The 23,069-nt window shown below is 43.2% G+C and overlaps 1 protein-coding gene and 1 long non-coding RNA gene across 9 annotated transcripts in view; one reads left to right on the forward strand and one right to left on the reverse strand.

Annotated features, from left to right (window-relative positions):
* beta-Spec (spectrin beta chain) overlaps positions 1–22,387 on the reverse strand; it is a 39,488-nt gene extending 17,101 nt beyond the window's left edge. For all 8 annotated transcript variants that reach the window (XM_031982886.2, XM_031982868.2, XM_076366206.1 and 5 more), the window contains exons 1-3: positions 22,218–22,387; positions 6,005–6,193; positions 75–4,960 (exon numbers count right to left, since the gene is read on the reverse strand). In XM_031982886.2, the coding sequence (XP_031838746.1) occupies positions 75–4,960; positions 6,005–6,140 (5,022 nt within the window). In that variant the 5' untranslated portion in view covers positions 6,141–6,193; positions 22,218–22,387. The remainder of the gene's footprint in view (positions 1–74; positions 4,961–6,004; positions 6,194–22,217) is intronic.
* Positions 21,186–22,247, forward strand: LOC143174391 (uncharacterized). Its single transcript, XR_012998269.1, has 3 exons — positions 21,186–21,429; positions 21,533–21,692; positions 21,763–22,247. It is a non-coding gene; the product is annotated as an uncharacterized LOC143174391 (long non-coding RNA).
* Positions 22,388–23,069: the final 682 nt, after the last annotated feature.

The raw sequence follows: 23,069 nt of genomic DNA on the forward strand, positions 1-23,069 counted from the left end.
TCATATATACTCAGTTATTTCGTTGCAACGATCTATATTTAGAGAACAACTAATAAAATAATAAATCTATTTACCTGCGATTGCTTAACAGCGATTTGATCAGCTAGAGGATGTTGATTATTGATCAGCTGCCTGGCGGTCTCCCCAAGCTGGCGTATAGTATCTGCATAATCCTCAACAGCATGCTCCAAGGACTCGTGTTTCTTCATCAAATTCTGGGCAGAGATCTCGTCCTTGCCACGGTCTTCTACCATCATGTACAACTCCTGCTCGCTCATCCAGGATTCCGCCTCGGTCGCATCAAAGAAGTACTGCTGAGCCTTCTCGTTTTGAAGCAAATGTTTGTTTCTGTCATCCACTGCATCCTTCAACTTCTTCCACTTCTCGGTCAGCTCGGATATCAATTGTTGGAACTCGGAACTGTCTTCGTGTCCCTCATCAATCAATTTCTGTCCATTGTTGCAAACCAAATTAATCCTGGGCTCATGGTTCTCGATTTCAGTGCGTAGCGATTGATTCTTCTTCTTAAGCATGTGCACGTTGAACAAAGAGTTGCCGTACTCGCTGCTGGTCGCCTGAGGCATCTTCTCGGCGATCCACAGTTTCTCATCCTCAACATCACGCCTAAACTGGAATGCCTCCTTCTTTTTCTCCAATTGGCGCTGGCGGTCGATCAACGGCGCCTTCAATTGGGCAAATCTCTGCGCTACCTTCTCCTTCTTGCACTTGATCTCTTCCATCTTGTCATCCGGCACGGTACGCTGCAGGTGTTCCGCCTGTTTGTCCAACTCAGTGACCTGTTTCGCCTTCACCGCCATCTGTGTCTCGATCATCTGTTGCTTCTGCATCAGAATATTCACCGACGCAAGATCCGACCCGGTGTCCGTGCTTTCGATCTGCTTCTCTAGTTCATTCATCCAGGAATCAATGTCATCACAAGTCTGGTGTATAAGGACCTCCCTGTTCGCGTCGAACAGACGTTCACCTTTGTCGTGGGTAGTGGTTTCGAGTTCCTCGAACTGGTCGGCCAGTTCTGCCACCTTTGGTTTAATAATCTCGGCTAAGTCAGGCTTCTGTTGGATCAAGTCTTCAGCGGCCTGTTGCAGTTGTTGAAGACGATCCTTGTTGCTCGCTATCTCCGCCTCGAACGCCTGATGCCTGGTCCACTTGCTGTGCACCGTCTTGGCGCTCCTGTAGGTCTCATCTTGCGCGGTAATATGTTTCTCTTGCACCCATTCGCCCAACTCCTCGCAATCCTGAAGGAACATTTGCAGCTGTAACTGATCCTTCAACTTCTCCATGTACTGGTTCGCTTTGTCGCGATTGATCTGCCGGCGCTCGTTGATGTTCTCCGCCTTCTTTTTCACCTTGTCTGCAGCAAAGTGTCCCTGGTCAACCAGTCTACCAGCAAACTGCACCACCGAGTTGATCTTCTCATCGTTCGCGTCCATAGTAGTCATGAACGCTTCGTGGCGCTTGATCATTTGCTCCGCCTGTTCGAAGTTCACAGGTGTCTCATCTTTTGCTAAAACGTGCTCTTGTTGGGACAGCAACACTTCGGCCTGGCGGGCATCGCGATCGAACACCTGCAGGTTCAGCGAATTCGATAACAAGATCTGCCTGTTCACCCACATCTGATGCAACTCTTCCCAGCCCATCTTCAACGCGTTCAAACGTTCTCTCAGGAACATGTACTGAGTATCACCGTCGCCGGCCTCGCTGGTCAGTCTCTCTCCGTACTCCATCATCTTCTGGTAGTCGCCGGTGTAATTATCGATCTCTTCCTTGATGTTTTGATGTTGCGTCAGAAGCTTCTCCGCATCGGCCAATGTGGTCGGAGTGTCCTCACTGGCAACGTCGGTCTGTGTCTTCGTCAACCAGGCCTGGAAGTGATCCAGATCTCTCAGGAATCGATGAAGATCACCAGCTTCCTCTAATTTCGCGTCACGCTCCTTCAACATCTGCGTCAACTGCTCCCAGATGGTGTGTATCTGAGCGATCCTGTCGCGTATCACTTCAGGATCCTCCAAGTTCTGCTGTTGAATATTCTGAGCTTCCAGTTCCAGAGCGTCTAATTTAGCTTGTATAGCTGCCAGATCGCGTTCCATGCCGCTGAGACGACGCTGAAGAGTCATTACACCTGTGAGGTCCATCTCCAGGCTGTCGGTCTGCTGGAGGATTCGTTTCTTGTCCTCTATCCAAGACACAGTCTCTCTGCACTCTATGTGGAAGGTCTGTACGCCGTGAGCAGAATTCAATGCATCCCTCTTGTGATCTGCCTTCTCTCTTAATTCAGCCCACTTCTGATTCAGCTCGTTCTGTCTAGCGACTATTTGCTCGGAGTTCGGGTGCTCCACGAGCAACAATTGCCTGGCCAATTGGTTCACCACAGCGACCCGCGAAGCATTCGCATACATTTCCTTCTCGAAGCCGTTATATCTATGCTTCATGATCTCCACATCTTCGATATCCTTGGCTGGCACCATGGTCTCCAGCATTCTGTTCTTTTCGCCTATCCATTGCTCGACCCCGTCTGATTCGCTGAACAACTTGTACAAAGACAGAGCATCCAATAATCTCTGCTTACGCAGCTTGGCCAGCTCCATCAGCTCCTTGTACCTCGAGTCAATGGAAGCCAGTCGTTCAAGCACTTCTGGTGATTTAGCATCCTGTTCGCCGAGACCTGACGCTTGCTGATGAAGCTGGTCGATAGTGGTAGCATAATTCTTAAGCTCATCGGTGACATCCTTATGCTTCTTCAACAGAGACTGAACGTTGGCCTCGTCCCTACCAACATCCTCTGAAGACACCAATCTCAGTGTATCCAACATCCAGATGTCTATGTCATCAGCATCAGCGAATAATTGATGATAGTCAACAGCCTCTTCCAGGCGCTTTCTTCTGAAGGCGGCCAAGTCGAGAAGATGGTTCCACATTCCCAAGATTTCTTGGAGTCGTTCTGTGATACGATCAGAGCCGAAGTGCTGCTGACGAACCAACTCATCCCCGACCGCGACCACTGACATCAATTGAGGCTCGTGGGACTGAATCTCGTTCTCTAGAGCTTTATGCTTCGACAGCAGCAAGTTAATCGTAGTCAGATCGTGACCGATGTCTCCAGTCGACACTATCTGCTCCTTCTCCTTTATCCAGTTTTCCTCGTCGGCCATATCCCAGTAGAACTGCCAGAGTTTGCGGGATTCTTCAAGTCTGGCTCTGCGTTCCACGGCTAAACGGACTAGTTCAGCATAGGCGTCTTCGAGCTGCTGAACGCGTTCAACAATAATAGTAGGGTCACAGGGTCTGTATCCCTCACCGTGTTCCAAGAATCTTTGACTCTGCTGGACGACGGCTTTTACTCTTTCTCCCAAGACATTTATATCAGCTTCGACCAGAGAATGCTTTTGCAGAAGATCCTCCACGCCCATCAAGTGTTTGCCATAGTCGTCGGTCAACAAACGCAACTTGATTTCCTCCATGCTGTCCAAGATGTATAACATTTCCTGGAAGTTCTGTTGCAGCTGCAGAGACAGTTCCAATCGCATCCGCCTAGCTCGCAATAATTCCAGAAGATAATTCCATAATCTGAGGACATTATCCTTGCGGGCATTGATTCGTTCGATATCGTGATAGTTCTCGGCTTCTAGCTCCTGAGATACTGCCATCACTGCTTGAACTCTCTCCTCGTAGGCGAAGATGTCGGTTTCGATAGCCTCGTGTTTTTTGGCAGCAGCCTCTACCGCAGCTAAATCAAAACCGAAGTTGTCCTGGGAAACCAATCGCTGGTTCTCAGATAACCAGGTCTCCCTCATGCTAGCTTTGCGATTGAACCTCGCTGCCAGTTGTTCCAGCTTCTCTTGACGGATCAACTCCTCGCGAAGAGCCAGTTCCCTTTCGTGTTCAGCTTTCTCCAATCTCTCCCAAGCTTTATTAATGTCGGCTATCATCTTGCCTTCCCTAGGTGTATAGGGTTTCTGATTGTTAGCCCTCATTTTGGATTGCAGCGTGAACAGAAGCACTTCCAGGTTGCCTTTCTCTACAAACTTTGGAGGTTTCTCTACGGTACGATAGTTGGAGAACTGCGAGAGCTGAGACTGAACGCCTACCAAAGAATTGGCGAACCTGCGGTCGCCTAGGGCCTCAATGGTACCCTCTATCCAACGCAGCAGATCACTAGTTAGGCTCTCGTATTCGTGGATCATACGATCATTCTCCATGGCAATACCAACAACTTTTCCTATTCTTTTACCTTGGACAGTTTCTTGTTTCATCTTGGAGAAGTAATGATAGTAAGTAACCACGTAGGTGATAATGGACTTTTCATCAGGATGGTCAACGAATATATCCTCTGCATCGAGGAGTTTGGTGAGGCCTAGTTTATCTTCAGCAACATTGAACGCGTTGTTGAGATTGTAGATGGCGTTCGCTTTGGACAGTTTCTCAAATTGGATCAAGTCTGGTCTATGCTTGTGGATGATAGCGTTGAAGGCCAAACCGTCCCGCCAGGAAGTAGTGAAATTCCGTACGTTCACGTTATGGTAGCCTGCTGTCTTCATCTGACACCAGAGGAGCAAGGCATCCTTGGCTGATTTCGTCTCTTGATTATCGGTCTCTTCAATGGTGATGTCTTGGATTTGGAACCGTAGGATGATGGTCCAGATCAGACCCAAGCTCAACCGTGGATTCCCGTCGACTATATCGTGGGAACCCATGTTCTCCAGATGCACCCTTTGCTCCCGAAGGAACTGCAGCGCTTTGTCGACGTTCTCCAAACAGTGAATTCGCATTTTTCCTTTCGTTGGTCGCGGCAAACGTTCCCCGGAGAGGATCTCTAATAGCTTGATTAGCATCTTCCCGTCCCGAAGGTCGACGTACAGATCGCCGATTCGGCATGAGCAGCGAACTAAGTGGGAGTTCACCCATTTTTGGAAAGTCTTCTTTTGTACTAATTCACGTTCACCTGGGTTAAGAAGAAATAACAAAAGATGCAATTAAATTCGAGTATTTTGAGAATCTTTGATGGGAGAGAGACTTTGATGGGAGCTCACATTTTTTCAAATAGATTCATTCGTTTTTGCTACGAAGGCACTGCAATTTATTAAAAATAACATGAACCAGAACAATGCTATAATCAAATAGCAATAACTTCTATAATTATAAATTTAGTAACTAAATATCCACAGATTAGTTTTCACTGCTTTTACCTTTCAAATTGGAGACAATCTTATCGTAATCGGCTCCGGATTCATCGTAATTTATCAGACTATCTCTATTTACCATTTTTCTTCACCGATACTATTTTCAAACTTTAAGTGCACAAAACTGATAGATTGATGTTCGCCTAACAACTGTTAAGAACTATTCTCAAACAGCAGTGACTTTAAAATATCTAGTTTATCAAAGTGATATCTGTATCAAAGGATGTGGTAATAAACGATACAGTGTTCAAAGTATGTAACAAAATACAGTTACGTACAATATTTCCTTCCCTAATAGTTTCATTATAATTTTTCTTTTATTTTACATAGACTAAAGATCATCATAAACATAGAATAATATTTTAAAAAAGTCTTTCAGGATCAGGTGAATATCTCATCAGAAGACAACGAACCTTTATACAAAATAAACATTTCCCAAATTAATAGGAAGGAAGAAGAATGAAATACAAGCTAATTTTTTTAGATCTTAACATGTTGAAAAATTTCCGAACGATTCGCGATGAATTTAATCAATACCGTGATCAATGAGTAACGATACACTTCAATATTGTTTAGCTCGCATTAGCGGGAACATTATGATTTGCTGGAATACAATTATTAATCCAATAAACACGAAAACGAAAGACCACTGACAAGTGGAATTGAACTTGACTGACGAGTTAACTCGTTATCTCCAATTAAAAGGTTAAATCTTCATATTTTAATAATACAACTTCTCTATATATTCTATGCCCTATGTCTACTAATCAGTCCTCAAAGGGTCGTGAGCAAAAAAGAATAGTTACCAGCTAACGCCTTGATTCGTGAACGTTCGAAGAGTCTCGAGCTCGAGTTTCCCCCGTCGTATTCGTACTCATCGACAATCTCTTGTTGTAGCGTGGGGTCCCAACCCCCGCGCACCACCGAGATGTCGGTCGTCATTTTGTCAATCGGACCAACAACTCACTTCTATCTTACCCTTCGAAAGGGCGCTCCTGAAACAAAACATAACGTGACATTAAAGCCCTCGTCCTGTGACATCTTACGTAATCCAGGTCGCTGGAATCACTCTGTCGTTAATAATTCACCAGAAACAAACAAGAACTCCGTGTTCGCTTGCATCCCCGTTTACTTCAAAGCATAACAATTAACAACAGAAGAATAACGTCTAATTGGACATCGAAAAAATTATGCGACAATCATTTCTTAACATTAGATTCATTCTACATTCAACACTTTCATTCTATTGTTCTTAGAAATATGATGTTCATGTAGATCTTGGAAATTATACGGTGAACACTAAACGATTAGAATACACATTCACGTAACTGTATCAAAATCGTATATTTATGAAATAACGTTCGTCACACTCGATGTGCGTTAAATTGACGTGTCCCATAAACCTAGTGTTAAATTTCCATTGCAAAACTTGCTCGTGCCCAAAAACAATGAAAACGCGATTGGATCAAAGAAGACTCGAAGAACATTAACGGCAGCGTATGAATGGCGAAGCTTCGCGTGAAACCCGCCAACCAAATCTCCATAAGCAAACGCATAATAACTCTGTACCCTGATCACTGTTTTTTCTTTTCTATTTTGTTTTCTATTCGCAACGCGATCCGGTGACCGGCTCGAGCAACTTCGCCGAGATAAGAGCTGCAAGCTAATCTTATCTCCGGTCTACCGTGTGCTCTCTGCTGTGTGCTTTACGTCGGGCGACGAGATAACGGTCACGAACGTTCTTTCCCTCGTAATTAAGCGGGATCGACGCGCCGAAACGAAAGTGCTCGTGATTCCACGACGTCGTGAACGCGTGACCGGTCCGTAATGCTTTCGGAATAATCGTATCCGCGCGCTCAATTCGCGGAACACTGAATTAAAAACCTCCCCGATCGTCCCGGCCGACGCGGTGGTTTACATTTTTCTTTCCGTGGTACAATTCTGACGGGAGAGTGAAGAGAGCTGGGCGTGCCCCTATACACCGGGTGTCCTAGAAGTAGCCAACCCAATTCGAATGAAATTTCGAATATTTTGCACAACCTTTTTCCCTTGACGTGCACCAACGCGGTGTATCTCTAGAAATTCTTGAAACAATCAATAGATTTTCTTTTTTCAATTTTTTTAAAAAGGAAATTAAATTTCAAGGCCACCGAAGATGAAAGCACGCCTGTCTGCCGATTTTTAATACTCATGGATGAATAAAATAAAAGGATTTCATTGGAGAAATTTCAATTTAAGACGAATGGATGGAGCTTATCAAGGTTAATGGGAGTGGCTATCCTTTTCAAATAATGTTTCAACGCCCACTAGACGTAGTTTAATGGATAGGATTGGTTTTTTTTGGAGACGGCAAAGGCAATTGGCCCGTTCGAAACGATTGGGACGGGCCAATCCCCTCCATAGTGACTAATAACGCCTACCGTACACAGTGTAGATAAACTTTTAGGTTTTTTTCGGAGAAAACGAAGTTTATTCGTGGCTACTGGGCGTGGCCATGCTCATCGTATCACCTTGCAGAACACTTATGTAACACGTCCGTAGCTTTCAGTACACAAGCGATTCACTTTTTCATTAATGTTGAACGGGCGAAACGCGAAGAGCAAGGTATCAGCTAGAAATGGAACTAGTCTAACAGTGCATCAAGCTTTCTAGAATCTCGGCCACGTTACTTGAGTTCCCGTTGGGTTATAAAAATGTGCTTATCCGATCGCAGCGATGATATCATTACGAGATCATGTATTATTAATTTCCGTGCCGGCGTTCGCTTCGCGGAAGACTTAAAAAAAGCATTGCGAGAATCTCCCGAGAATGCCAATTCGGAGCTGCGATGATTATTCCGTTCGCTAATTGCACTCTTCGGACGCTACGCACCGGTAGTCTTTTAATGAATATGTTAATTAACGTTTCAGTGAAATAAAAATCATTTCACTATCATAGAACGGTTAGTTTGCAGTTCGATATGAATGACAATCGAAGGTCCCCGGTTGTTCATTGATGGCCAGTTCGCACTATTGTCAAGTGCGTGTACCGTTTATTTTCAGGACGGAACGGCCGAACGCGGCGCGTAAACGTTACGTTCCGCGAGGCGAGTGGGAGTACCCCGACGCGCGATTACATCACGCGAATGATGTCACACGTGCGAAATATGCACCAATGGCGTAGCAATGGAGATCGAACCAACCGGCACACACGTCGCGTTCTTTCTTGATACCGGAATCGAGTAATTTCCTACACTGCCGAGAAACTCGTATGGACGAGTGCACACGCGCACGAAGGAGGATACGACTAGCAATATCCCCAGCGTCAGTTTGATCGACGATCAAACGTCTCGCATTAATGCGGTTAGAAGATTCGAAATTTCTTTCGTTGAGAGCACGATTAACGCTGAACCTGAGCATTTTATGTATTTCTTATTATGTTCTTTCTGTGTTACTATTATCTAATTACTAATGGTATTTACTAAATAGATTTTAGGTACTAATGACATTTAGTAACTAGATTCCACTTACTGATCCTACGTAATGAGTAGGTATTAGTGGCCAAGCATTAGTAACTACATATTAGTTACAATTATCTATTATCACCATCAACATTAGTTGTCTCATATATCGTTATTGTTTTCAATCAACCTGGTAGCGCCGGTCACCGGTGGCCACCGTGGCACTCGGCGCGTCAATGCAAATACACCTCGCATGTATTTCAGTTGAATCAGGCACACACCGTCGGAAGTAATCGCGCGCGATGACCAGGTCGAATGAGTTCATCGCCTATTAAGGTCCTTCGCCGCTTCAAAGGTTCCAAAGTGGCTCACGAGAGAGAAGCTGCGCTCCGCCCAAATGATTCGTGCCGTTTGACTCGCGCTACAGCACGACATCCGCAACGAGGATCATTCAAGCTTTTCGGAAGCTACCAGGATTAAATTGAATCAATGGGGTTTCATGTGATGAGCCAAAGCTGGGAAATCTTATTCGGTACCTGGGGAGATATCTAGACCAGCCATTCCGGGCCTTCGATGATTTACAAAGCGGACAGGAAGCCTCTGTTCCCACGACTGCGCATAAAGTACCTCTTGTTTTGCATTTCGTCCGCTACCAGCGACCGTTCATCGCGCCGCGACTCGAATAATCCGCACTTTATCCCATTCCTCGCGATTGAGTCACGTAATTGCAGAATATTACCGGACACCAACGATTCTGAATGAAAGGGGGCGTGATCTTTCGATCTTTTTTCTTCAAAGCGCCGACCGTACGTTCACCTTATTAGGTATCAGCTTAAGACGATTCGCGTTGCGTCTCGAAGGAACCGACGCAAGGGTTAATACGTTTTTCACGTTTATAGAATATCTGTTATTAACGAACCAACCGGCATATATAGAGAAATTTTCAACGATTCTTCCAACTCATTCAAAATTCAGGCATCGGGAGTCTTGGTGGATCTTCCTTCTTTTCAGCAGGATTGAAACACAGTACAATATTGTAAGGTCAAGGTGATACGTTACTTTTGAATCACCCTGTACTTAGACTTTTGAACCTGAGCAATCCGTTCTGTTGATCGATCGAAATTCATCAGACACATGATTCTTTCTGTACAAATAAACCAAAGTACAGGGTGATTCATATTCGCAACTTTAACACTGGAGTTACGGATGAGTCAAAATAAATGGATTTCGGGACTGTTCCTTTGCTACCGTTGGGAAGATACTCTTTTTGGGGAGATTATTAGACAAATAGACTGGTTTACTGCGCAGTTTAAAGTGCGAGTCAGTTGTGATTTCAATAAGTATACTTCCCTATGTATAAGAAAACAGGAACCACGCGATTTGGCTGTTCAATAGACTTAGCGGTAAGGACAAAATGTTACGTTAGCATAGAATCGCTGTGTGCTTCGAGCAACAAGCTTGGTTTTTCTTCTGGTTAATTCAAGTTCAACAGAAAGCAAGCCGAGTCCGGTCAACCTTCTCCGATTATCGTGTCGTTCACTTTGTGATTCATTTCACTCCGCCCACACGGTGCAAAGGTACTAATGTTCGCGCGCGCGCGCGCGTCTCTCTCTCTCTCTCTTCCTCTCCGTGGCAATTCTCATTAAGTATGTCGCTGCTTGCGTGTAATTGCTCTTAATTCACCGTAAGTGTCTACCAGACACTTAAGAAACCTCGTACGTTCCCGCTTTACTTTCTTCTCTCCTTTTTCACCAGGCACCTTCGATCCCTTGAGGAGCCCACTTTAAAAAATTAGGTCGGAACGAACGCCTGGTATCTTGTCCATCTTCGAACGAGACCTCGCCGATCCTTAACGAATCTTTTGCAAGGTAAATATAAACGAAAACGCGTGAAACCTGGGAATATATAATTGCTCTCTAAGAAGAAAGTCGTCACCTATCTTTGATCGAATAGCATCACTACCTAATGTCTAGTTACTAGATACCATTGGTAACTAATATCTGGCTACCAAATATCATCAGTACCTAATGCCCAGTTACCAAACACTAGTAAGCAATATCTAGTTACCAAATACCATTATGCACTCAATTCCCCTGTTACTAAACAACATTAATACCGAACACCAAGATACTAAACGTTATTGGTAACTATATAACATAGTTACATAAGAATTACGATACGAAATAATTAATAATCGCTTCTACCTTTCTCTACCGCGAAACAATAAGCGATGTGTCAAACCTCCAAGATTCTCGTGACAGTGAACGTGTTAACAGACAGTTCCAACGACTCTAAATTATCTCGAAGGAAGAACGAGTCCGCGAACAAGGGTATCCCGTTTCGATCGAATCGAATCGAATCGAATGGGAGTTGATCACGAGATCGGTTAGGAATAATTCACGGAGACTCGTGTGAAATTCGAAAGTACCCGATACGCGTCGAGCGGCATCCGTGACCCCGTTGGAGTCCCACTCCTCGAGCAAAGGTTAAATAACGTGTCCGAGGTGGGACAGACGGGCACCCCGTCTATTTTTCAGCGTCGCGTCACGTCGGTGCACGTCCGTCTCTAACCGGCGGCCGATTTTTACCACCGCGGAGAGATATCGGTGTCGCCCTACGCGCCGTACGGTCCAGCATCTTTCCCCTCGTCATCGCCAAGGCGGCAGTGAAATTGTTACCCGTCAAGGAACGACGCCCGTATCCGCTTACTGTGGTTTTCCTTGGATTTTTGCTAGGCTGCCCGCGCGAGTCCGCCGTGGACGCGCCGCGTTGGACCGTGGTCACACGAGCGTTCAAATGACAGACGCGCTGCGACTGACGTCGATTTTGACGGACGTTATTAACACCAGACCTACCAAACGAGTCGAAACGGACTCATCTTGGATTTCTACTTGTACCATTTTTGCACGGATAAACACACTTTTCCGAGAAGTCTTTTGGCGAATTGGTTCACCAATGTGCTTCCGATGTATTAACAGTGGAACCACTAGATCAACCGAGATCACCCATTTCTGATTTCTTCTTTTCGCAATTGTAGGGAAGAACAGATGCTTCTACAGAGAAACTTCAGAAAGTCAATTTGATTGCTTGGTGATTCTAGTGTCAATTGAAATCTTAACACATCTTGCGCAGGAAGCGACTAAAGTCGTTTTGTGCAGATCGCATCTTGAGCGGGAAGCGACTTTGGGAAGCGAATTTGGCGACAAAGCACCCGCGCAAGATGTGTTAATAGATATATTTTTATCATTTTCGTAAGGGCATACATGTTAAGCTATTTGATTGTTGCCACAGAATCTTGAACGTTTTGAACACTTGCCAATTATTGTTTCAGAACAGGGATAAGCGGCGTTGAAGATAGTTATTGATTGTTAAATAGTTCTTAAGGTTCTTAATTCGCATTGTTGTCTAGTAAAAGGCAGTTAACGTGTTAACTGTAGTCATACCAGCGTTAGTTACTTCATGACTTTTTTTTCTTGGTGACAGAAGCAGAAAAGAATACTATAGCGACACATATATACAATGTAACGCCACTACGTAACGTTGCAACGTTCGTCGTCTCGACGCTCGTGTAACCACGACCGGCCGGACTAGTTTCGTCCTCCATCCAGCGAAAAGTAACTAGGACTCCGTGCTCGGTCGGTGGCGTTCTGGTGACAAGTGATCGCAGACCTTCTTCTTGCGCAACCAATTTACAAACTGGTAATGCGAGGTCGATTATTTACAGTAATTAATTTAGAAACCTTTTCGTCTAATTAACGGTAGAATTTGATTTTAAGTTTCTCGTGTGATGAATAATATAATCAACCACAAACGAAGGTACACGTCGAACACAGAACAAATGCACTTGACATAGATTAACACTAGAACTACCGAGCAGTTAAATTGTCTTTTTGAAATTGTTCTGTAGAAACCTCAATAATGCAATTATTGAGACTTCAATTGGTTTGCAATTCAGTTGGTGTATTGCTAAATCAGTTTCTCTAGTGCTTTTTTAGAGAAGCATCTGTTATCTGTTGAATAACTGGTAAAAATAAAATCAGAAATGGGTCATTTTGACCAATCCAGTAGTTCTAGTGTTAAAATAAAGAATTAATGCAAAATGAAAAAGAACTACATGTTTACTTGAACAAGCGAGTAATTAGTCGTTGAAACAATTAGCATTATTTCGTGCTTTCAAGTGACGAGTATACTCGTCAAGCGCATTTAACTGATTAAGCAAGAATGGCAGGCTCCGAAATGGCGATGAAGCGTTAAAATGTAAAATGGGTGTTCGATTGATTCACCGATAAACTTCAGAAACACTAGAACGATCAATTTCCTAGAAAGGCGTTCGTCCTTCGGATTTCGAATTTCCGGGCAGTCTTTCGTCTAAATTCATCTCCCAATGATGTACTTTCGAGGCACGTCGGTCGCTTTGGCGAGCCGATAGACATAAATCATTGCAAGACTTTTAAAAACCTGGGGTCGAAGTTGACCCAGGTGTCGGCGTCCAAAAGTCAACCCGTCCAAATCAAATTAATCACGCTTACGGTCGACTCGCCGATCGTAAACATCAAGGGACCAAGAAGATTCTTCTCAGCTGAAGCCTTCACCTTGCTACCGTCCGTGACACCAAAAAGCCAGGTGTCCATGACCTTTTCTTGAGGCGAACGAAGGCCTTCTTCTTCGACCGCTCCAGATTCTTAGAACAGAAGCTAAGGGACCGGGTAATGAGCGCCTCGGACCGGAAACGAGCGGGCGAAACGAGAAAATCCGGATGTAACGGACACCCGGTATCGTCGTACACCCGTCGGTTTCTAAACTCGTGATTCCCTATGTGCTCATACGGGGACAATTTAATTTTTAAGTGGAGCAATTCGAAAATGAGTTATTAACAGTGAATTTGTTACGTTTGTTAGAAATACGCATTTTTAACTTTATACTTCATTTTCTGTTTTTTCATTCGCCTCGTATCATTATTATTTTTGTAAAAATTTCTTAGTGGTTTCTTTTTCCGTGATTCAACTGTCCTCTCGCTCTTTTCTTTTTCGTGGATGCCATGTTCTTTGAAAGCTTGTTTAGACAAAGTTAATGGTCTTTAACTTTTCAACTACGACGGGACTATTAGCCTCGAAGCTATACCTCTGTACGGCAAGATTTCGCGCAGTCTGCGCTTCATAAATGTAGGGTTGCGATTCGAGACTGACAGAATTTTCCACTGTGCAATTAGGTTAGATTAGATTATAATGTGCAGAATTATCGACAAAGAATTGAGCCGCTATAGTGGCGTATAGTAGGTAAAAGGTTAAACTTTATGAGAACAATTCACTTTTGAATAATAACAATTATTCCAAGTTCAAGCATTTGGCTCGACACATTGAGAGAAAAAGAAATTGCCTTGTGCCTCGTGTGCGGCCCTATGTCTTGTATAGACTGGACTTTTAGTTTTCGCAGTATTTATATACAGAACCTACTATACCGAGCAAATAACCTTACACTGAACACTGGTCGGGATCTCAACCAAATCTCAACCGCAGGTCAAAGCATAGAGCCTACATACAATATGCTATCTAGAATAACCGTTCACCCTCGAAAGTATTTCACTATTAATATTCAACATTTTCCAAAACGATTTTATTTCAATACCTAACACATTGATGCACTGCACAAAGCTTTATATTATACATAAAACTTGATAATTTTGCTATGTCAAATCGAGTGGTGGCTAAGATCCACCACCCAAGTGCAACTGGATTTATGTAAAATTGAGAAATACTCAAAACGTGGTCTCCATTATCTAATGAAACACACGAGTACCCGAGTTACCCATGAGATAGTCAGATAAACAAGAATTAACAGGGTATCTTGTAAGTAACACGTCTACTGACTAGACGCTCTAGACGCCGCATCGGCGAAGGTAAGATGAACTCGCCGCGGCGAACGAACACACAGCGTCGAGCTATTGATTTTCCACCGGAGTCACCGTGGCGCCAATGCTCGCGATATGCAGCATGTACAGGGTGGTCCCACTGGAACTTTCGTGATCAATGTGCATTTTCATGAAAATCAATTTTCTTCTACTAATAGTTCATTAGTATGGCAACATTACAATGAAAAATATTACAACTTACAAGGGAGTATTATCGACATTCGTTTCGACTTCCGGTTCTAAAATTGAGGCGAATATTAAGAGAAGAAAAGAGGAAAATATGGCGACAAAGAGTTCTACGATGATACATGGTTCGATTTTTATTATACACTTTTGTAGGAAGAAGCACGAGATTCTTTTCGAGCATCGCTTTTTCTCGGAGCACCCGGTGTGCAGTTCGGTACCTGCCAACAATCCCGGAGGGGCACTCGAGCACCCCTTCGCCGGTATTCTTACAGTATTCTGGTAACTCTAGCGAATATAAAGGACTGTCTCAAAAGGAGAGCCTCTTTTTAATTTTTTTCTCTCTTATTCACTGAGTGCAACTGCCGAGAGGTTTGTTTGCAATTTTTAGGGCGAGTAGGACATCTTCAGGCACAGAACAGTGCCTCCCGAACGTACCTGAATCCGGGAGAAATTTGGTCAGATCAAGTACTGGAAACGATACCCAAGTTCACGGTACTCGACAATTTTTTAAAATAATTTGTAAGCGTTCCTAAATTTCAAGAACTGCGGTTTCTTTCCGCGGTATAAACACGAATGTGATTCCTTCTGGAAACTTGTTACTATAGTGATTATATTACGGCTCGTAATTCGTAAGTTCACACTAGAACTACCGAAAAATTAAAATAACCTATTTAGAATATTCTATAAAAATTAGAACAATTCATATATATCATAGGAACACTAGTACAAATGCACGGATTTAGCTTACAACCTTTCGCAGGAACATCTTCGTAATTTTAATAATTGCAAAGTAGTAGTAGTTCTAAAAAGAGGACATTTTGGCTCATCTGTTAAATCTTGCTTTAACACTAGAACCATCAAACGGATCAACACGGCTCATTTCTGTATTTATCTGTTACAAGTATTGAAAATATAACAAATGCTTCTCTGAGAAATTAATAAAGTAATTGATTTAATGACAAACTGATTTATAAGTTAATCGAAATACCAATAGACGTGCTCGTAGAGTTCCTATAGAAAATTTCAGAGAAGGAAACTTAACTGTTGGGTAGTTCTACTGTTAAGCAACATTCTATGCCTAATTCTGTTGCTCGTTCGATTTTTCGTGGACGACAGGAACTAACGAAATGGTGAATCAGTGACAGCTAGAGGAAGAAAGCGATTTCCACCGTCCCTGTCCGAAGGATGCCGTGAACAATGCGACTTTATTTGCCTCGGAAGGAGGGGCTCGCCAGCTAATGAGGTTAAGAGCGGAGCTAGACGATGCATTGGCTCGAATATTGAGTAAACGAAGTAACGACGTGTTAAACCTGCCTCGCTCCTACCGTTGTTACCCGTTTTCGCCATTAGTTCTCTTTACTCGGAATAATTGGCTGTGTCTCCTCTGAATACAGCATTGGGAACGTTTATTGGCTCACACGAATGTTAAGCGGGTTACCTAAAATTATTGATCGTACAGTTGTAAATGTAAAAGCATTTCAAAATCCAAGCTGAATAGCTTCTATTTAACCGCTTCCTACGTATACCTCGTTAATTGCTCGCCGCGCTAGTCCCTCGACGAACGCATAACGAGGGAAAGCATCGTATGAGATAACAGAGTTGCCCTTTCCTACGGCTAGCGTATCTACTTTAAGATTGCCCTTATCGAAACTATATTATCCGTGTTTATTTATCACAAAATATGTTCTAATATAAAAATAGTAACAAAAGAATGATACTCAACCCTTTGCACCCGACAGTCTTTCACTAGTAACTTGCAACATTTTCCGATGAGGTCTAGACGACATTCTTTGAAACTAGCCAATGAGAAAACTTACATAAATTCCGAGACGAAGCTGTTTTATCTCAGTATTTCACATACTGATTATACAAACTTTATCATTTTGCCGTACCGAATCAAACGGTGACTCTCGATTGCAGAGGGTTAATTCAAACTATCTCGGTGTAGCGAGGCAACGGGTTGAGAAAGGACGGAAACAATCTATAAAAGGACTTACGTCAGAAATAAACAAATCGTGAATAAGTGTTGTGTACTATTACGTAACTTCAGCATTCTTTGATTCAAAATGGAATAGAATTGCTCGTCGAGGGCACTTCATCAAAAAGCAACCGTCCCCGATGCGGCTAATCTGGGTCGGATCTAAGGAACACCGCCGCGGTCCGATTGGTCCTCGGTACGAAACCAACGGAACATATTTCGCCGTGGAAATATCAGTCAGGCGAGTCGGCTCGCCGTCGTCGATGGCCACGGGGAAGATTACGCGACCGGCAAAACAGTCGGTTTATCGATTGCATCTGTTTTTGCGGCGGATCCAATCTGCTTCCTACGAATCCCCGCAAGTTCCAGGTTTTTGACCTTACGGCGCGGCGCGGCGGCGAGCGCGCCGAGTCATCGTCGGCAAACAGAAAAGCGCTGCGAGCGCCAAGGAATTTCGGATGCAACTAATAATAATTCTCCGCGGAACCTTTGGCCCGTTATCAAGGGTTAATGAAAACGTCGCCATAGAGAATCCGTCTTCCGGGTCCGTTGAAGCTGCGACGTGTCCGCTGGGGCGACGGTCACCGGTGACCGGCGGCGAAATTACCAATATACAGTGGCAATACAGTGGCACTGTTTTCGCGACGGTCACCGGTGGTAGACATCTGTAATTTTTCCACGATCGCCAAGTATGTCCACAAAAAAACAGAGACGCGAAAATCTGACGACATTCGGCTTCCTTTTTATCTCCGGTCGAACGAGAGATAATGGTTGACCCGATTACTTGTGCGATAACTAAACATAACGGCGAAATAACACGGGTTCAATCTCTGGAAAATGCGCTCACCTTAGGTTCGATTCACGCTTCAAGTACGATCGAATGTTCTTCGATCGTTCCCGTCAAGAGAATGTTTTTGATGAAATTTTATAGAAATTTAACACTAGAACTACCAGATGGATCAAAATGACCCATTCCCGACTTTTTCTTTTAGGATTATTGGAACACAGATACTTGTTCCAGAAATTATTGTGGAAACTGATTTAGTAATGCCTAAATCGATATATAAGCTCCTTGAAATCTTAGTAAATATACATTTGTGGCTCACGAAGAAATTTTCAAAAGTCAGTTTAAGTACTCGATAGTTCTAGTGTTAATGCGTGAACCACCTGGTATCCGAGGATCAAGCATTAACACGTTAAATACCATGGGGGTCACCGGTGACCCCCAACCAAATCGAATTACTATAGTTCATTCAATTAAACCATGATTATTTGAAAGCATTTCTATATTGTAAATAATGCTAACTAATATGGTGACATTCAGCTAGATGAACCTGCAATAATAACAATGCAATTCAATCAAATGATTTAATATTATATTTTTTTCATTTCAAGTATTTTGTACCATGAAATCGTGCGTCATTCAACGTGTCAACGATCATTTCGTGGACGATTACTGTTCGTGGGGTGCACCTGTTCCCACGTCTAGTGATCCCCTAGAAATGTACAACGGGTGTTGTTCTAGGGAATTCGGGGGGAAAAAGGAACAAACGGGCAACGGTTTTCGCGGAACGCGACGGATAATGGCGGTCGAGGTGATAAAGAGGTGGAGGCCGGTGTACGAAGGCCGAAAAAAAAGGTCGATCGTGGGTATTATGGAGGTGACGGTTCGTGCATAGAGCAAACGGTTAGTGTGCGTGTAATACGTCACGTCCGCATTTAACGTTAATCTGCAGTCGGCCGACTTGGTTACCTCCGTCATTTACTTGGACAACGGGTTCGCTCGGCCCGTTGTCGCCGTTTGTCGTTCCAATCATCTCCAACGGTTACGAGCACGATTTCCCTAAAATTCGCGTAACGTGCTACACACTGCACACACGCACATACACACACACAACACATGCAGTAGGAACCCGGGGGAACGAAAACTCGAGCTGCCGCCACACGGCAAGCCGAGTATATACACATCGTGGCACAGAACTAGGATGCATACGCGGAGATTATTTTTGGAACACGGAAAATCCACACACTGGACCCATTTGGAATCATCTTTGGAACAAACGGAACAAAAATCCAATCTTTTTAACCATCCAACTCGGCTTTGTTACGCTCTACAAATACGCGAAAATTTGATCGAGTTACGAATCTTTGGATCAGGGGATTCCCCCCTGAGAAACTCGTTGATCGTCTCAATCGATAAACAGGGTTAACACATTTCTCGCTGATTTATCGCTAGTTCAGGTTACTATGTAAACCAAGCGCGAACAAAGTTCTCTCGAGTTAAAGAACGAACCGCGGGGAATCCGATGAATTTGGCCGCGTATAATTTTACCCCGATAAAATGAAAAGTTTCTGACGTATAAATATACTGGCCGTGATTCATCGTGATCGCGTCGCGCCGACAAATGGAAAAAGAACTAAAGACTTGCGAGAATCTGATCGGCATACGACAACTATGACTCGAAACGTCTCTTTCTATTGTTTTATAGCATTCCTTGTACCTGATACGTAACTGGTCCCAAAGTTTGTGAATAATTTGTGAATTTCAATTGAGTTTGATAGAAAATATTATTGTTCTTCAAAGATTTAATTTCAATAATGTACGCATTTACTGGTAATTGTTCTTTGTTGTCCTTTCGTTGTATTATAGTCGTAAAATTAGAGGGGAAAAAATGGAATAGTTTGAAACGTCGACCGTATTTCCGGTTCAACGAACACTGGCTTCGCTTGTATCCGTTTAACATGAGGCGGTTAGTGCCCATTAATTGGACGAGTACTAGATATCGATAAACTGGAACGTGACTAATAACGATGCCTCCGAAAAGACTTGTTTCTCTCGGTAAAAAAGGAAAGTCAAGGCGCCGGAAGTTGCACGAGCATTATGCAAATGATGAAATCAAATTCGTACCAGTTACAGTTTTACGAACTTCGTGTCATGAACAACTGAAGAAACGGGAATAACGAAAAGGATCGTACGAAATTATACGAAGCAAATTTACAAGGAACAATGTATTACATAATTTTGAATACACATTGTTCTTAATCAGTTCGTGCCAATGAACGTTCCTCAAGTTTTATTCGAAATAATTCGTTGCAGTTGCATGACTGTAATCGTTAGAATTACTTGCAATTCGCTTTCCGAAAAGATAGAAAAGTTAAAAAATTGACAGGCGTAGTTCAATGTCCACATAACGTTCCCGCAGTACGCAATTTTTTATATTACAATATCGTTTCCCTGTACAGGCATAAAAGTGCAGGCAAGTTAATCAGAGCAGAAGAGTTAAAAACGACCCGCAGGTATTTTTAGACTGGAGTATTGTGGTATTACCCGGTAACTGCTTGTCATTTCCTAGTACAAAGTAAATCGAAGGTAATTACTGAATAACTTTTCTTTTTAACACTAAAACTACCGGATCAGTCAAAATAACCCATTCCTCATTTATTCTTTCATAAGAATTGAAAGCATATAAATGCTTCTTCAAGAAATCATTAAAATAGTTGATTTATTAATATACAAATTAAAATATAACTTAACCGACATCTTAAGCAACAAAATTCTACGGTTACTGTAAAAGAATGTTTAAAAATCAGTTCAACTGCTCGGCAGTTCTAGTGTTAAAGATCATCTTCCTTTCGAATGAAAAAGACTTCTCTTTAAATTTAAATATTCCCGCTCTTTTCCTGCTTCGGAAAGGAAGTACGCTTAATTGACGCCGCCACTTATGTAGATGACACGTTACGCGCGACTGTGGTCCTAAATTTAAGTCTGACAGGACACGCGGCGTGCGTCTGTCGCCTCGAAAACTTCCGAAATCGAAATGTCGGGTCTCGAGTGACCCAGCCTTCGCCGAGTCAGTACGTTAACATCAGGAAGTGGTTCCGGTGCGATCACTTGGCCAGACGTCGCCGAAACTGAGATCCGGAAGTGGCGATCGGTGCGACACTAATTTATTAATTTATGCTGAAGAAGACGCGCACACGCCCAAACCCGGCAACGGTGACGTAACTGTAAACACAACACTAAGAGGAGCTTGCTTGATCGAAAAGAGCTTGATTAAACGATCCCCTTATTTTCCATGTAACGTCACGTATACGAACATTCGAATTTCACGTATCAAACGAACACATTCCACGACTGTTAGAACGATATAAAATTACAAACAGTAACTACATATAAAAAAATATCCTTTTTTTTCTGGTAACATACGATGGCGAGGAAGTACGCTTCTGAGCATCGACAAAATAACGGTTTCCTCGGACATTAAGGTCTGTACACACGTTTCTGACACTTCAGGAGCGATTCAAAGGTTTTCAATAATGACTCAGCAGCGAATTCGGTGCCGTGACGAAACCATTCGGTGCAAAACGAGCCGTGTCAATTTATAACAGCGTCACCGATTAAACAACGAAGCCGCCCGATTAGGTCGGCATTATTAATTCGTCCCGACGGAGGATAAATATAAATAATGATTATCGTATGAGCGTACCGTTGCACAGATGTACGTTCGCGGGCTACACCTTCCGTGACATGTCCGAAACCATCTAAAAAACCGCGGTGCCTGGCAGTTTATTTTGGCCGTGACGATCAACGAACCGAATTAAATGCCCCGTGTTTATCAAAATAAACGAGACGTAAGCGATTACATTATCTGTCGTAACACACCGTTTTCCACGTACCGAATTCTTCACAGGGAAAATATAATCGGGGAGATTTCTAGAGGTAAGATAAGACATCAGTCGGGTAATGACGTGTTCTCATGTAATATTTCCCTCCCAGAATTCTTGTCGCAAGTTCGAGCAGGATATTCGTGAGAATTTTGCAGGTCAATGGTGAAAGAAACACTCGGTGGACCGATCGCGGTCGACATCGCCACAATGCCTGACGGACTTTTCAGTGGGAAGAGGAATTAGGTCAGCAACAGATAGGGCGTCTTGACAGGTGAACAAAACCATTCATGGAACACCGTGTAGCGGAAATTAAAGGTGCTTACAAATGAACGCGCCGAGGCGAGCGAGCGGTACATACAGTACGGCGTTTGCGATTTTATTTCAGGATGAAAACGAGAATGATCGAACGGGACGCGTACACGTTCGACGCGTGCCTGCTTCTTGCCGGTTACGCAAAAAGAAAAACATTACGAGCAACCGTGTCACCGAGGCGACATGCAAAAAAAGAGGAACGGGTTTATTTGATCGTAGAGTGGGCAGGTTCGCCGTTGGAATCGATGCCGCCACTCGTAGATAGCGATCGTTCCGGTGAAACTGTTCAGAATAAATGACGAACGGTATCGTCAGCTCGCTGGAACGTGAGCAGACAATTCGTGTACTGTCACAGCCGCGAATCGGGACACGCTTAATAAAGAACTTGCAGTGGAGAGAAATCGGGGAAGCTAAAGGCGGCACACGCCATTTTTATCTCCGCAGTGTTAGCCGTCACGAGACAGCCGACCATGAAACGCAAGATCAATCGCGTTTTCGAAATGAAACCGAACAAAACTCTTCACTTACCTTCTCGTAAGGATAGCCCGCGACACCGTTTTATCCGAGTACTCGCATAAAAACCTGTCGATGTACACCAAAAACCACCGATTAACGATCCACACAAACCCATCCACACAGCCGACCGGCGCGCAACCGACTGAGCGCATACGGCGTCGACCTACGCCAGCGTAGCTAGTCCCAGTCCTCGCCCACCAATGGAAAACGCGCGTGACATTACGAATACCTGTTATTCGTAGAGCCTACAGCTAGGTGAAATTTAAAACGATGTTATTTAACGCTAGAACTCTTAAGACAGTGGTCGAAATGAGCCATTTCGAATTTCTTGTTTCGCGGAGATTCAAAATGTAAAGGCGGTCTCGCGTATGGTAATTGTTTAATAAATTGACTTGCGCATATTACCATAAATGTCAATCGAAATTCAATAAATGTAGTCTTGCGATCTATGTTGGAAAATTTATGACAGGTTCCTTGACTGCTCTGTACTTCTGATATTGAAAAATTACGGGTACTTTGAATGTAATTACTGGACTATGAATGTTTGTATTAGATCGTAGTATTTATAGAAATGTACGGAATGACAGTGTTGGACAAAAATGAATTCGAAATACATAATGCAAAAATATATAAATTTCCACAAATCATACATTTATTGTAATCTGAACGGGAATACGAGGAACAGTCTATTGTGATTATATTATCTTTCAGGAGGGCTTATATATTTTAAATTTCTAATATAATAGAAATTTTCTATTCTAATGTAAAGAACGCAACGCTTATGGAATTATGATGCAAGTTTTTACGTACATTCAAGCATTCCAAAGGTGATCTGGCTGAAGATAGTTTTGCAATTTATTAGAC

Source organism: Nomia melanderi, chromosome 3 (assembly GCF_051020985.1).
Source record: "Nomia melanderi isolate GNS246 chromosome 3, iyNomMela1, whole genome shotgun sequence".
NCBI classification, from domain to species: domain Eukaryota; kingdom Metazoa; phylum Arthropoda; class Insecta; order Hymenoptera; family Halictidae; genus Nomia; species Nomia melanderi.